Source organism: Aotus nancymaae, unplaced genomic scaffold (genome assembly GCF_030222135.1).
Source record: "Aotus nancymaae isolate 86718 unplaced genomic scaffold, 86718_ANA_hifiasm-v0.15.2.pri h1tg000020l, whole genome shotgun sequence".
Classification (NCBI taxonomy): domain Eukaryota; kingdom Metazoa; phylum Chordata; class Mammalia; order Primates; family Aotidae; genus Aotus; species Aotus nancymaae.
The window spans coordinates 53,124,121-53,138,979 of NW_026988432.1; the positions used below are offsets into that span (position 1 = coordinate 53,124,121).

General features: G+C 45.2%; 1 protein-coding gene across 3 annotated transcripts in view; it reads left to right on the forward strand.

Annotated features, from left to right (window-relative positions):
* Positions 1–208: 208 nt before the first annotated feature.
* ANKRD29 (ankyrin repeat domain 29) overlaps positions 209–14,859 on the forward strand; it is a 58,612-nt gene continuing 43,961 nt past the window's right edge. For 2 of the 3 annotated variants that reach the window (XM_064379333.1, XM_064379335.1), the window contains exons 1-3: positions 209–410; positions 10,053–10,163; positions 13,183–13,281. In XM_064379333.1, the coding sequence (XP_064235403.1) occupies positions 390–410; positions 10,053–10,163; positions 13,183–13,281 (231 nt within the window). In that variant the 5' untranslated portion in view covers positions 209–389. The remainder of the gene's footprint in view (positions 411–10,052; positions 10,164–13,182; positions 13,282–14,859) is intronic. The other variant, XM_064379334.1, reaches the window with a different exon arrangement.

Genomic DNA, 14,859 nt, shown 5'->3' on the forward strand with positions numbered 1-14,859 from the left:
GAACGTGTGTGGAGAGAGTACACAGTGTGGGTGGAGTGGAGTTTGGGGTGTTTGTGTGTGAGTGTTGGGGTGTGAACGTGTGTGGAGAGTGTGCAAAGTGCGTGTGGAGTTTAGGGTGTTTGCGCGCGCGCGTTTACGGCAGGTCCTGGAGCGCGTCCACGCGGCACCCCGTGTGCAGTGTGAGCGCGCGCGAGAGGAGCGCGCCCCCGCGCCGCCCCTCCGGCCGGGTCCTGTGTGTGGCGGCTGCTGCCGGGCTGGGCGGCTGGACCGCGCAGCGTCGGAGGCCGCCCCTCTGCGGAACGCCGGGCGCCGCGGGAGAAGGAAGGCCGGGGAGGACTAGGCGCCCCGGGCCTGAAGCGCGCCGGCTCCCGCTGGGGTTGGCCGCGGACATGTGCAGGATGTCCTTCAAGGTGAGCGCCGCGGGTTCCGGGGCCGGGGCCGGGCTCGGGCGGGGCGGGGTGGGCGCCGCCGGCTGCCCGCCTCCCACTCCTTCCTCCCTTCTCCGGCTGCGGGGGAGGCCCAGGAGGAAGCGGCCGGGCCGGGTGCCCCCTGTGGGTTTGCGGTTTGCCTGCTTGCCCTGCCTCGCAGGCTTCGCACTCAGGGCTGTGGATCGGCTGAGCCTGTGCCCGGCGACAGGGCTGCGGGGACTGTCGCGGGGTAACAGGTCAGGGGCGAGGAAAAAGCCTAGGGTCAGCGCTGACCTGCAGCCGCAGGAGTCCCCGAACCTGACCCTCTGCGCCCTCATGCTGGAGTACCAGCTGCACCCACGGCTGCCTCCTCCCCGGAGGAGTGGCCAGCACCCAGGGACGCTACAGACGATGAGCAGGCTTCAGGGTCCGAAGGTGTCTTGTCTCAGAGGAGTTGATTAAAGTCATACTATCTAATCCCTACATTTTAGGATGAAAGAGGTTCATTTGCCTCGATTGAAAGGTTTTAATAAAAATTGTAGTTAAAATGTATTGAACAGTTAAAATGTGCTTGACTCTGAACCGAGAACATGATGTGTATGCTCTGTCCTGGGGAGACCTATGGGAGGTGCTCTTCGTGTCTCTACTCTTTTTTTTTTTAATGAGAAAACTAAGGTATAAAGAAATTAACCTGCCCACAGTTTTGCAGCCAATAAGTTAAGGTGTTAAGACTGAAACCCAAGTGTGTCGGACTCCGAAGCCACTGTAATCCCGTTGCCGACAATAGCTCTTGTAAGCAGAGGAGTGACATGGCGCGATGTGCATGTTAGAAAGATGTCTGGCCAGGTTTAGAGAAGAGGGTGGAGCTGGGAGATGTCATCTTTTTAAGAAATGGTACTGGACCAGTGCACAGGTGGTGAGAATGGAACGAAGTAGACAAATGTGAATGACTTTAAAAGTTTTTTTTTGTTGTTTGTTTGTTTTCTGAGATGTGAATATTCTGAGTTTCTCCCTTGTTGCCCAGGCTGGAGTGCAGTGACACAATCTGGTCTCATTGCAACCTCTGCCTCCCAGGTTCAAGCGATTCTCCTGCCTCAGCCTCCCCAGTAGCTGGGATTACAGGCATGTGCCACCAAGCCCAGCTAATTTTTGTATTTTTAGAGAGACGAGGTTTCACCATGTTAGCCAGGCTGGTCTTGAACTCCTAACCTTAGGTGATCCACCCGCCTTGGCCTCCCAAGGTACTAGGATTACAGGCGTGAGGTCCCGCTCCTGGCCCACAGCTTCTGAATAATCATTAATTCACTTTTCTTTTCTTGGTTACAGTGAACCGAGATTGCGCCACTGCACTCCAGCCTGGGCAACAGAGCGAGACTCAGTCTCAAATAAATAAATAAATAAGGAAACACAGCCTTTTTTGTGGAATAAAGTTTCATGAATTTCAGTCCATTGACTTTTGACTCTACAATGGCTTTTCAACTACTCGAAACTTGTTCTTCAGACTGAAGTTACCAAATGTCTAACACAGTTGGGGGTGGGTGAGGCTACCATATCAGACAAACCATCATAGCTAGATAAATAAAATACCTGGGTCTTTCTTGAGCATGTCTTACCTGAGAAGGTGAAGCATCTCAATACCAGTTTCATCTTACTGCTAGAATCCGGTCTCATGCCTGGCCCAGAAGTACAGGAACTTGTATGCTTTATCCTTATTCTGAGAATATATAAATTATCTCTTAATCAACTCTAGTTCACCAGTCAGCTTAAATTATTTGGATGAGCCATGGGGAAATAAATTGACAAAACCATATTTTTTTACACATACCATAGAATTCACCCACTTAAAGTACTTATTTCAGTGGTTTATAGTCAATTTAGAGTTGTGTAACCGTCAATACATCAATTTTAGAGCCTTTGTTTGTTTGTTTATTTATTTATTTATTGAGATGGGGTCTCACTCTGTTACCTAGGCTGGGGTGCAGTGGCACGATCACCACTCACTGCAGCCTTGACATCCCAGGCTTGAGCAATCCTCCTGAGTGGCTGGTACTACAGGCATGTACCACCACACTTGTATAATTTTTTTGTATTGTAGAGACAAGGTCTCCCTATATTGCCCACGCTGGTCTTGAACTCTTGGGCTCAAGCAGTCTGCTCGCCTCAGCCTCCCAAAGTGCTGGGATTACAGGCATGAATCCTATCACACCTGGCAATTTTAGAAATTTTAGACAATTTTAATCACCCCAGGAAGAAACCTCATACCCATTAGCAGTCACTATTACCCCACATCTCTACTTTCTATGTCTATAGATTTGTCTATTCTAGACATATATGTTTTAAACAGACTTTAAACATAGTCTTGAGTCCTGAATTTGGAAATGCCAGTGATACATGGGCCTACCTGTAAGGCAGACTGCTCAGAGCAAATCTCTTTTTCTCTTCACTTTTCTATCACTTAGGGAAGTGATACATCACAGATTTAGGCTTGTTGACTAAACAAGTCAAATTCTGTAAAATATTTAAGTTTTATTCTGAACCAAATAAGTGTGATTATGGCCCCATGACACAGCCTCAGGAGGTCCTAAGAACATGTGCCCAAAGTGGTTGGATGACAGCTTGGTTTACATTTTAGGGAGGTAGAAGTTACAAGCAAAAACATAAATCAATACATGTAAGGTATACATTTGTTTGGCTAGGAAAAGTGGGACATCTCAAAGAAGGGAGAGGGGGTTTCCACGTCATAAGAATACTTGAGTTAAGATAAGTAAGGTTGTGGAAGCCAAGGTTCTTATGATATAGATGAAGCCTCTAAGTAACAGGCTTTAGAGAATAGATGGTAAATGTACCTTAAAAGGTGTCAGATTCTACTTATTCAGGTGGCTCACACCACCTGTAATCCCAACTTGGGAGGCTGAGGCTGGAGGAGCTCTTGAGCCCGGGAGGTCTAGGCTGCAATGAGCTGTGATAATGCCACTGTCCTCCAGCCTTGTCTCAGGAAAAAAAAAAAAAAGGTGTCAGGTGTCAGACTCCCAGTGAAGTGTCCTGGAAAGGGAAGGGGATTCCCTATAAAATGCAAATTTCCCCCACAAAAGACAGCTTTGCAGGGTCATTTCAAAATATATCAAATAAATATATTTTGGGGTAAATTATTTTTACTTCCTTCAGGGCCTGCTATCTGTCATATGATACTATAACCCAGCCAGGTTGGAGTTGGGTATCTTAGTCTACAAAGAGTCTGTTTTGTGAATCTTATGAACTATATTTTAATGTTAACGCTGGTTAAATTCCAAAGGAGGAGGGTGCATATAGCTTTGCACTCCATCACTACATCTTTATTTTATGTCACCTCTAATATCATAGAAATTCATTATTGAATAAAGCTCATATTCTCTTGATTGAATTATTAAGTATATGATTGAAGTCCTCATTACTCTAAACCTTTTAAAACTAATAGTTTAAATCTCTACCCGCCTTAGCTTTTAATCAGAATTCCAGTTCTGTACAAATAAATTTCCCACTGTGTTTTCTTTCCCCTTGTTTCCTGTACAATTTCTGGAAGTGTACAGATGAGCAGTGTACAGCCAAAATTCTGATGGTAAATGGAAGGGGCGAGTCGGGAGAGAAGAAAATGTGACAAATGTGGAAGCTTACACTCAATTTTCTACAAGGTTTAAAATGTAAGATCTCAGACTTTAGACCCAGACAGACTTTTTTTCTTTTTGAGACTGAGTCTTGCTCTTATCACCCAGGTTGGAGTGCAGTGGTGCCAACTTGGCTCACTGCAACCTCTACCTCCTGGGTTCGAGCGATTTTCTGCCTCAGCCTCCTGAGTAGCTGGGATTACACGTGTACACCATCCCACCCAGCTAATTTTTGTATTTTTAGAAGAGACGGGGCTTCACATTGTTGGCCAGACTGGTCTCAAACTCCCAAGCTGAAGTGATCTGCCCACCTCAACCTCCCAAAGTGCTGGGATTACAGGCATGAGCCACCATGTCCAGCCCAGACTTGGATTTAAATTCCGGCTCTGTTATTTGGATGAGCCAAGATCCTTACTGTGTGACCTTGACTAATTCATTCCTGTGCTCAGTTTCCTCATCTTAAAAATGGGAATAATAGGCCAGACATAGTGGCTCCCTGGGAGGAGAGGGGAGGGAAGGAGAGGGAAGGGGAGAGGAGGGGAGACCTTCATTTAAAAGTAAAAAGTAAATAAAAAGAAAATGAGAATAATTATATTAGTCATACATTACTCAACAACAAGGACACATTCTGAGAAATACCCGTTAGGTATTTCCTGCATTGTGTAAACATTATAGAGTGCACTTACTACAGGCCTAGAGAGTGTAGCCAACTGCACACCTAGGCTATATGGTGTAGCCTATTGCTCTTAGGTGACAAAACTAAGCATGTTCCTGAATGGAATACTGTAGGCAATTGTTACACAGTGGTGAGCATTTGCATATCTAAACACATGTAAATGTAGAAAAGGTACAGTAAAAATATGGCATTATAATCTTAGGGGACCACCATCATATATGCAGTCTATCATTATTACTGTACTGCCTCATGGGGCTGTTCCTGGAATTACATGAGATAAAGCAGTAAATTGTTTAGCACACTGCCTGATACAGAGCAAGATCTAAACTTAGTTGTTCTTGCTGTTACTTTTAAAGTTGCAGTCAGCAAGCCTGAGAGAAGCTCCTTGGTTTTATTGTAGAGATCAGAAACATCAAGAAAGAGGTGAAATAATAATAGCATGCTTGGTAAAGTGCTTTACAGTTTGTGTGATGTATTCTCACGTGCACTGTCTCCTTTAAAGGCTAGAGGACTGGCCCCCATCTCTCTCCACTCTGTTTATGATTATGTGCGTGTCATACCCAGCCAGAGGAGATTTGGATGTTATCCAGGGAATGTGACATGCATAGACCCCAAACAGAAGGAAGGTTAGGGACTTTCCGTCTTGGCCAGAGAGGAGCTTGGGATGGAGGATAGGAAGGAGGTCACTGGCGGTCACTGCTGCCTTATTCCTTGCTGTCCACAGAAGAATTCCACAGGAGGCAGAGCAGTGTGATGGGTAGTTAAAGAGTGGCCTCAAGCAAGAGACTGTCTGGCGCTGAAGCCTGACTGGCCATTTCTCACTTACCTCATCTGTAAAATGGGATCATCCCAGTGCCCACTTCACTGAGCAAGGATGAGAATGAAATGAGCTAGTATATGCAGAAGATATGCCACGTGGTCTAGAGTAAGCACTTTGCATTGAGCGAGCATTAGCTCAAGACTCCAACCTCCAGTAAATGTGCTGGCCATAGGGTGACAGGAGCACCTGCCCATTTCTTTGCTAGACATTGCCACTTAGATGCCCCATAGGCACTTGAAACCCAGGATGTCCAATGCTGAAGTCATTTTTTTCCAAAGCCTGTCCTTCACATGGTGTTTCCAACCTTCATGAATGGCACCAAGATCAGCCAGGCACTGGAACCACAAATTGGGAGTGAATCCATTCGCCTTTTCCCTCCCCTCCTGCACATACAGTCACAGACCAAGACTATGCAGTTTAGCCCTAAAATGTCTCCAGTCTGTCCCATCCTCCCATTCCCACTGGTGAGCTGAGGCATCAGCTCAGTCCCTGGTCTCTTGCCCCATCTGTGCAGTAGTCTCCTAACCCTTGTAGACACCAGTCTCAGCCTGGCTCCAGACCTCAATTCATTCTCCCTAAGGAGAAGGGCCTTTCTGAAATGCAAAATGGTGTCTCCCTACCATAAAATGCTTCCTTGACTCTCCAGTGTCCACCAGGATAAAGTCCAAACTCAGTAGCACATACAGCAGAGCCTTGAGAACCTCGCCCTGACCACCTGCCCTCCCTCGGCTTTCACCCTCTCCCTCATGCCCTTCACTGTAGCCCTACTGAGCTAGTGATGCTTCCCAGGACACTGTGGTAAGCCTCCAGTCTTGCTCTACCACCCCTCTGCCTGGGGCCTCACCACCTCTTGTCCTCCCAGGCCCCTATATGTCTTTCAAAAGTTGTCTCAAGAAGTCCTTTCCTAGCTGAGCGTGATCACTCACACCTGTAATCCTAGCACTTTGGGAAGCAGAGGTGGGTGGATTGCCTGAGCTCAGGATTTGAAGCCTGGGCAATATGGTAAAACCCATCTCTAATAAAAATACAAAAAATTAGCCAGGCATGGTGGCAGGTGCCTGTAGTCCCAGCCACTTGGGAGGCTGAAATAGGAGAATCACTTGAACCCAGAAGGTAGAGGTTACAGTGAGCCGAGATTGTGCCACTGCACTCCAGCCTGGGTGAGAGAGTGAGATTCCATCTCAAAAAAAAAAAAAAAAAAAAAATTCGTTTTCTTTGAAACTGTTCTTGGCCACCCTCCTCAGGTAGAATCACATTATCTGATTTGTATTCTCACCACAAGTGGCTGCCTTCCTACTCTGGCACCTACAATACCTTATGATGCCTGTTGACGTGACTGATTTTCCTGTTAGGCCACAGAGTCATTGTGGGCAGAGACAAAAGCTGACTCCTACCTCTAGTCCTAGCCCCTGGCCAGGGCCACTGTTCCTGGTACGTGCTAGTGACCAAGTAAATGAATTTTCCTGGACAAGTATCTTAAAGAGCCATGAAGGCTGTGCATTTATGGCTACTATTTTTTTTGAGTGTGTACTAAGTATATTTATGTGATCATCTCATTTAATTCTCCTGTACTGCATAAGAGAGGCACTCTATTATTATCAAATTACTTGGCTGGGTGCGGTGGCTCAGGCTGGGTGCAGTGGCTCACGCCTGTAATCCCAGCACTTTGGAAGGCTGAGGGGGATGGATCACTTGAGAGCAGGAGTTCAAGACCAGCCTGCCCAACATGGTGAAACCCCATTTCTACTAAAAATACAAAAATTAGCCAGGCGTGGTGGCAGGCACCTGTAATCCCAGCTACTTGGGAGGCTGAGGCAGGAGAATCACTTGAACCAGGGAGGCAGGGGTTGCAGTGAGCCAAGATCGCACCATTGCACTCCAGCCTGGGTGACAAGAGCAGGACTCTGTCTCAAAAAAAAAAAAAAAAAAACTTATCTGGTTGTGGTGGCATGTCCCTGTAATCCCAGCTACTGGGGAGGCTGAGGTGGGAGGAATGCTTGAACCAGGGAGGTGGAGGTTGCAGTGAGCTGAGATCATGCCACTGCACTCCAGCCTGGGTGACAGAGAGAGAGAGACTCCATCTCAAAAAAAAAAAAAAAAAAATGCCCAATGTCACAGAGCTGGGAAGTAGTCCAGATTGAACCCAGCTTCTTCTTACCCCCAAACCAACTATTCTGTCATGCCTCTGCCTCTCAGTAAATTAAGCCCGAAGGAAAATGAAATATTTATAGCTTTTCACAAAGCTCAGTTGCCAGAACCTTATAGGAAACCAGGATGTCCAGCCCAGCTGGATAGGAATCCCCAAGACCATCCTAAAGGGAGGAGAGGCCCTGGCTAGAGATCTTGTTATGACAATAAACACTTGCTATTTGCAGATGGTTTTTTGAAGGTATTTGGGGTTAAAGTGAAATGACAGAGTCCCCGAAAATGAATTACAGTTTATCATTCTTGTGTATTTACCTTTCAAGAAAAGCTAGCAGAGCTGTTCCCTGGTGCACATTACATCGTCTGCCTGGTTCACCCTCCCAGACTTCGCTTTGGCCTTGTGCAGTCTCTTTGTTAAAAGGCTTTGTTTCATGATTCATTATAGAGGTCAAACCTCCCTTGTCATTGCTTCGCCTAGTTACTGACAGCTGGAACCAATCAGACCCAGCCTGGTGCCTAAACTGCAATGCTGGTGTGAACACCATGGTTGCAGTTTGGCTTGAAAACTCCAGGAAAGCAAAATTTACAGCTTCAGAAAAGGCAAATTGTTAATCTGAAATTGGAGGTGATTTATTTTCCTCCTAAATGAGCGAGGAAACTATTCGAAGTATGTTTGCTATTAGCTTATCACTCCCCACCTTGCTGTTCTCTCATTCAAGTATGCACAAGAGCATACGCCTGTGTATGTGCTGAAGGACTTCTGAAATGAAATCCTCATACCCACAAATACTGCTGCCACTGTCCTTTTATTTTAGAGGGCTCTGTTGAGTAGCTGAAATAGTTGGTATTTTCTTTTGAGCTTAGAGAAGCACTGTATTTAATACAATATCAATATATTTAAAAGACATACTGTGCAAAAGGCCTTTGGAGTCAGATACATGTTTTAAACCCACTTGCAAAAAATGCTTTTATTAAATAATGTGAATGCTTTTATAAAAGTTCCTAAAGACCATCAAAATTCTTTATTAGTACCAGTACTCTGAATTTAATTTTGCCTATTGATTCTGATTTTGTAAAGAACACAGGAAAGGAAACTAGCATTTAATCAGCATTTATAGTGTGTTGGGTACTCTATTAGGCAAAAATGGACATCATTTAATACCATCAGCTTTAAGGTAAGTAAGCAAGAGGAAACTGAGATTCCCAAGAGCCAACTTACTTGTCCAGGGCTGGGGTGAAACCCAGAGCTGTCTGGTCCTAAAGCCAGTTCCTCCCTCTCATGGACTGTTCTCTACAGACTCAAATCAATTATTTTAGAAAAGAAAATTGTACTGCAGTCAGCTCTGCCACCCATTTGGAAGACCTGTTTTCCACTTCCATGATTTCCATAGGCATGGTTCTAAAATTAATTTTTTAGCTTTAAAATAACCCCGCAGGCCTGGTGCAGTGGCTCATGTCTGTAATCCCAGCACTTTGGAAGGCTGAGGTAGGTAGATTGCTTGAGCCCAGGAGTTCGAGAGCAGCCTGGGCAATGTGGCAAAACCCTCTCCCTACTAAAAATAAAATAATTAGTTGGGCATGGTGGCACGTGCCTGTGGTCTCAGCTACTCAGGATGCTGAGGTGGGAAGATGGCTTGAGTCTGAGAGGTCTAGGCTGCAGTGAGCCATAACTATGCCACTGCACTCCAGTCTGGGCAACAGAGTGAGTCCCTGTCTCAAACAAACAAAATGATCCAATGGTGGAATGAAGGATCCATATGAGGACATGTAATGGCATTATTTGCCCCAAGTTCTTTGTTCTCAACTCAAACCTCTGGCAAGTTTCAGCTGAAGCAAAGGAGATTAGGTGGAGGGAAAGTGAAACATTCCACACAGGTAGTGGAATCAGATAGAAAGCATTGAGGGCTTAGGAAAAGGGCAGGTAAACTCCTTTGAGAGGTCTGAATTGGGAGAACTTAGAGGTGAAGAAAGATTTGGAATGTTTCAGGGAGGAAATAGCATTTGAGCAGAGCCTTGGCCTTGAAGGATGGAGGAAAATTCATTTCAAGCAAAAAGGAAACTGGGTGAACAAAAACACAACAGAAGCAGGAAAGTGAGAACATTAGTGGGAAATAGGTTATTAATAGTGCTGGATTATCAACAACAGTACTCTTCATAGCCATATGGTGCTCAGGTGTCTGGAATCCAACAGAGTTCATTCTATAACCAAGTATATTACAGTAGTCTATTGCTGGAGGAGCAATCTTTCAAATGATACAACACATCTGGATGTTCTCCTTTCTGAATGTTATTATCTGCATGCGTAGAAGCAGTCATGTTCACCGGAATCAATTTTAAGATCCTGTTTCATTTTGTTCTTGCAGAAGGAAACTCCGCTTGCCAACGCTGCATTCTGGGCAGCCAGGAGAGGAAACCTGGCGCTGCTGAAGCTGTTGTTGAACAGCGGCCGGGTGGACGTGGACTGCAGAGACAGCGTACGATGATGGGTTTGGTAGATGCATGCCCAGCACGCACCATTGCCCTGTGTGGGCACAGGAGCACCTCAGGAATACATTTCCCTTTACAATGCTTATTTACTTGTTCATGTGTTTGCTTGTTTCATCCTTTTTAAAACATCGAAGGTACTGTGGTGAACTTAAAAACGTGCTGGGGAAAGTCAGAAAGAAAAGGAAACAGTTAAATGCACAAAACAGAAGGCAGCCACAATAGGGAAAGAGGCACTTCAGTGGGAATCAGAATTGGCAGATTACAAGAAGAAAAGGCTGTTTAGTCAAAAAATTCAAGCCAACAGCTTTCATGAAAAGATGGAGATAATTTAGTGGGCTGCCATGGATGTGGGAGTTATGTTTTTTCTACAAGGATGAGAAAACAAAAATTGAAGCATTCCCCAGCCTTTTATCCTTTCATTACCTCTTGCAAACATAAATACACTCATTGGCAATTTAGAAGGTGAAATAAAAATAGATACTACTGCCCCCTAGCAGACACCACTTAGAGGGCCTTCCCCTTCCCAGCTAGAAGCAAATCATTTTACTGCGCTCAGCAAGACTTCTCATCTCTGGGAACCAAGAGGACCTCCGATGAGGAGAGGGAGCAAGCAATGATGTTTTGATTTTAGGATTTGAATAAAAATGTTTTGAAGTAGTTTTTTTGTTTTCCTGAAAACAGGGTGTGCCATTTCCAGCTTTTATTGCACACATTTGGTAAATGAAGTCCACCACCACCCCAAAAGCAAAATAGCAGTTTGCTCCAGTTGCCCCCCACCCCCACCCAGGGCATCGGGGCAGGATATCTTTTGTTTACACCTCCAGACCCACTCCACACCCTTCTCGCTCTTGGTCTCACAGTCTGAACTGTATGTACTGCCCCAGCAGACTCACTTCCCTCTGGCCTCCAGTTGTGTTTGACCCATAGGGGCAACTGTAAGAGTCAGAGGGTGGGAGGAGAGGGACATCAGGGAGCCCAGCGCCCTCCCTGTTTCTGTCTGGCAGCAGTGCCCCACCTCCATTCTCTGCATCCTGGGAGCCACTCCCTTCCCCTGACAACTTCAGGCCTCAGCTGGTCATGGACCCCCACTGTTCCTAGATCCCAGTACTATGCTGTTCTTTATAGATTCCCTGTGCCCAGGCCTTTGCTTAATAGTCTCTTTATGACATTTTCTTCCAATTATCCCAGTTAGAATGTACCATCTGTTCCTTGCCAGAACTCAGGCTGGTGCGGGGTCTTGGACATCTGTGAACTGGCTGTCTTGGTCTTATATGGGTTTTACGGGGCTAGTTCTTAGACACCACAGTGGAAAAACTGTAGGGCAGAAACACCAGTTGTCACTGTGGCCTCACCCATTAACCACTTTGATGACCACTTTTCCTCTTTTTCTTGAAGCCACCCCTTTCAGACACCCCAGGACTTCTTCCTGGCTTCCAGCTCCCCAGGGCCACCTTGTAGTGTTGCATACATCCTGCCCCCAGACGGCACCTCACATTCCCAGCCTTTTCAGCACCCTTTCCACGTCAGGAGTCACTTGAGCCACCAGCTCCTTTCCCTTAGCGCTCATGCTCTGTCCTGTCTGCTGGGTGGCCAGTAGATATTTTGACCAAATTTGTGCTTCCTTGAATAGACACTAGTATGTAAGTTACCCCTCCTTGTTTTAAACAAAAAGTTATTTTATCAGGAGCTTTCTGGAGAGATGATTCCTTAACCCAAAGGAGCAAGTCTAAATGATGGTAATTTTGGATACCCCGTTTACTTTGAAAGGGCCTCTGAGGCTGGTGGTGACTGAGGGGCAGGGAGCTGTTGGAAACAGTACAGGCCTTTGTTCCCCTCAGAACGTCACTGGCTGGGTTTCTGTCTCCTCCACGTGCCACCTGAACATGGAGTCCCAGTCCCAGGATGGTATTTTATGGTGCTAATTGATCTGTCCACTATTACTACCATTGCTAACAAAGCCAAGCCCTAGGATCACCTAGGAGGCCTGTGAGAGCCCCTGAAATTCAAGGAGAGGCTAGCAGGGCTTCCTTAGGAATTGTTCCTAGTCTCAAGTATGACTGTTCAAACTTTTCCAACAAACAGTATCACGTGCCCAAGATCATACTGTCAGTGACTGCTCAGCAGTACTGCCTTCCTACAAAGTCTTTAGATGAAAATAACGCAACGCCTCCAAAATTCACTTCATTACCCTATACCTAATAAGCCTCCCCTGTGTGCAGAGCCATCTGTCTCTCTCACCATCTACTTCTGAGAGGCAGGTTGCTGAATATGCAGAGGTGGTAGCTAAGATGACAATTCAAGCGCTTGAAAACAACTGTAAATCAAACTGCAAATGCCCACTTCAATTAGAAGGGTCCATATCACATGGTACACCTCAAGTCCTTGAATCTTAAAGCTGGGAGAGACTTTGGTGATCATCCCATCCAATCCCCCATTTTAAAAATGAAATAAATGAGTCCAAGTAATTGTAATCAACATGCCCAGGTTACACTGTTGGTCAGTGACAGAGGTGGACTTAGCCCCTATGGCTCCTGACTCTCAGCTCTCTAGTCTCTCATTTCACTATGGTGCCATACATCTTTACCTGAACTGTTTTGATGATGAAGACTTTTAAATACAGAAAATCAGATGGTACCATTTAATGTTTCTTTTATATTAATTGCAATATTTTGGCTCAGGAATCATTTAATAGGACTCATAAAATGAGAGCATTATATCATTGCTGCCTTAAAATGCAATGGCTATGGTTCATTTGGACTGTGCTTCTGAAGGTAATGGAAGTAAGTGAATTTTTACATCAAAAATCCCAACCTCAGCAATCTGTGGCTTTGCTTTTTCCCATCTAGACTGCAGGATGAGATTATTCATGAGTACTTTCATCACTGCAGGGAAATTTGCCCTTGGATGTTTTCTGAGTGGAGCTGACATCTCTGCAGCGTCTTTCCTAGGACCCTTCTTCCTGACATAACAGTGGCCTAACTGTTGATCTGTCTCTCCTCCATCCAGCACGGCACCACACTCCTGATGGTTGCTGCCTATGCTGGCCACATAGACTGTGTGAGGGAGCTGGTTCTGCAAGGAGCAGACATCAATCTCCAGAGAGAGGTAGGTCAGGCTTTGCACTTGAAGAAAAATGACCAGGCTCAGAGATCTGAAGTTTACATGATAGTGAACTGTATGGGGGACAAGAGCCATCATTGCTTTTCTCCCACGTTAAAGTCCATTGCAGAGTTTATTGTGCCTAAAATGAGGTCCAGCAATGTACCAGCGGGCACATCTGAGGTAACCAGACCTCTTACTACCTGCCCATGAACACTCATACATTTTTTTTTTTTTGTCAAGCTTAAGTCAGTTCTTCATTTTTCCCTTGGAATGAGATACTGTAGGATTTATAGCATTTTCTTACAGATAATTATATTTTTAGAAGAGTTGAGTCACCAACCTATTTGTAATGAGGCTCACTTGCTAGGATGTCTCAATCATCCTCCCCAAACCATGTTTTCAAAGGACTTCTCTCTGACCATGGATTAAATACACTGTCCTGAAAAAAGCCATGTGGGTGAACATTGGACTAAAATGTGAGCCTGTTCCCATACTTCATTCAAGAACAATCTTGAGAGTTTGGTCTCACTTGAGAATCCATCCTTAGTATAATCTAGAGAAGCAGAAGGGAGGCCAGGACATTTTAACATACTGTGGGGCTTAGTTCTAAGAAGGCTCCATTCGTGTATTTCCAAGCTGACCTGGGACCTGGTAAACTAATCTTTGTGGAGACAAACGCTCAGGTCATCCCTAGAGTGCATCTGACCTCATTTCACACTGACTCAGACCTGAGATGGGCTTTCTGGGCAAATCCAGACTGAACCACTTGGTTTTTCTTGGCCCAGCCTTATTTTATCCCAGGTCCTGCCTTGCAACATTTTAGAAAAACAATTCACCAACCAAACTTTCATCAAGCCAGTATATCTACCTTCCAGTCTGGACCATCACCTCTGAGTAGAACAAATTAAGACACATCAGGTCTCAGGGCTGTGTCAAGAGTTCCAGGTGTAACGTATGCCTGGGCAACATAGCAAGACCCCATCTCTATAAAAAGATTTAAAAATTTAGCCTGTTTTAGTAGCCCACACCTATAGTACCAGTTACGGGAGGCTGAGGTTAGAGGCTTAATTTAAGCCCAGAAGTTCCAGGCTGCAGTGAGCTATGATTGCACTACTGCACTCCAACCTGGGTGACACAGCAAGACCCTGGCTCAAAAATAGAGTTCCAAGGCACATCCAGATGTCCTTCTGTCTGGGTTTTAGAGGCCTTGGCTGTGGACCATGAAAGAGTGACATACAGAATCTGGGTCTGGGTCTTCGTAGCCCTGAATTAACAAGCCTGGTCTGTTGAGAGGAGCAGTATAAAGAGACTACAGCAAATGTAATGTTCTCACAAACAGGTTCTCTGGTGCAATTTCCATAATATTAGATCGTTGTTTTAGGTCATTTTCACTTCAGCACTTAATTTTCCTGTGGGATGAAAATATCTGGACCCATTTAGAATTACAGTTTAAAGTTACTTTAATCTTTCTATTTTTCCTCTCTGTTTTATAGTCTTTGTTTATTACAATTTTAAAGAGAAGACGGATTTTCTCTAATCAAAACAATATGGTCCAGATCTGGTTTACTTTAAAAACTTTAT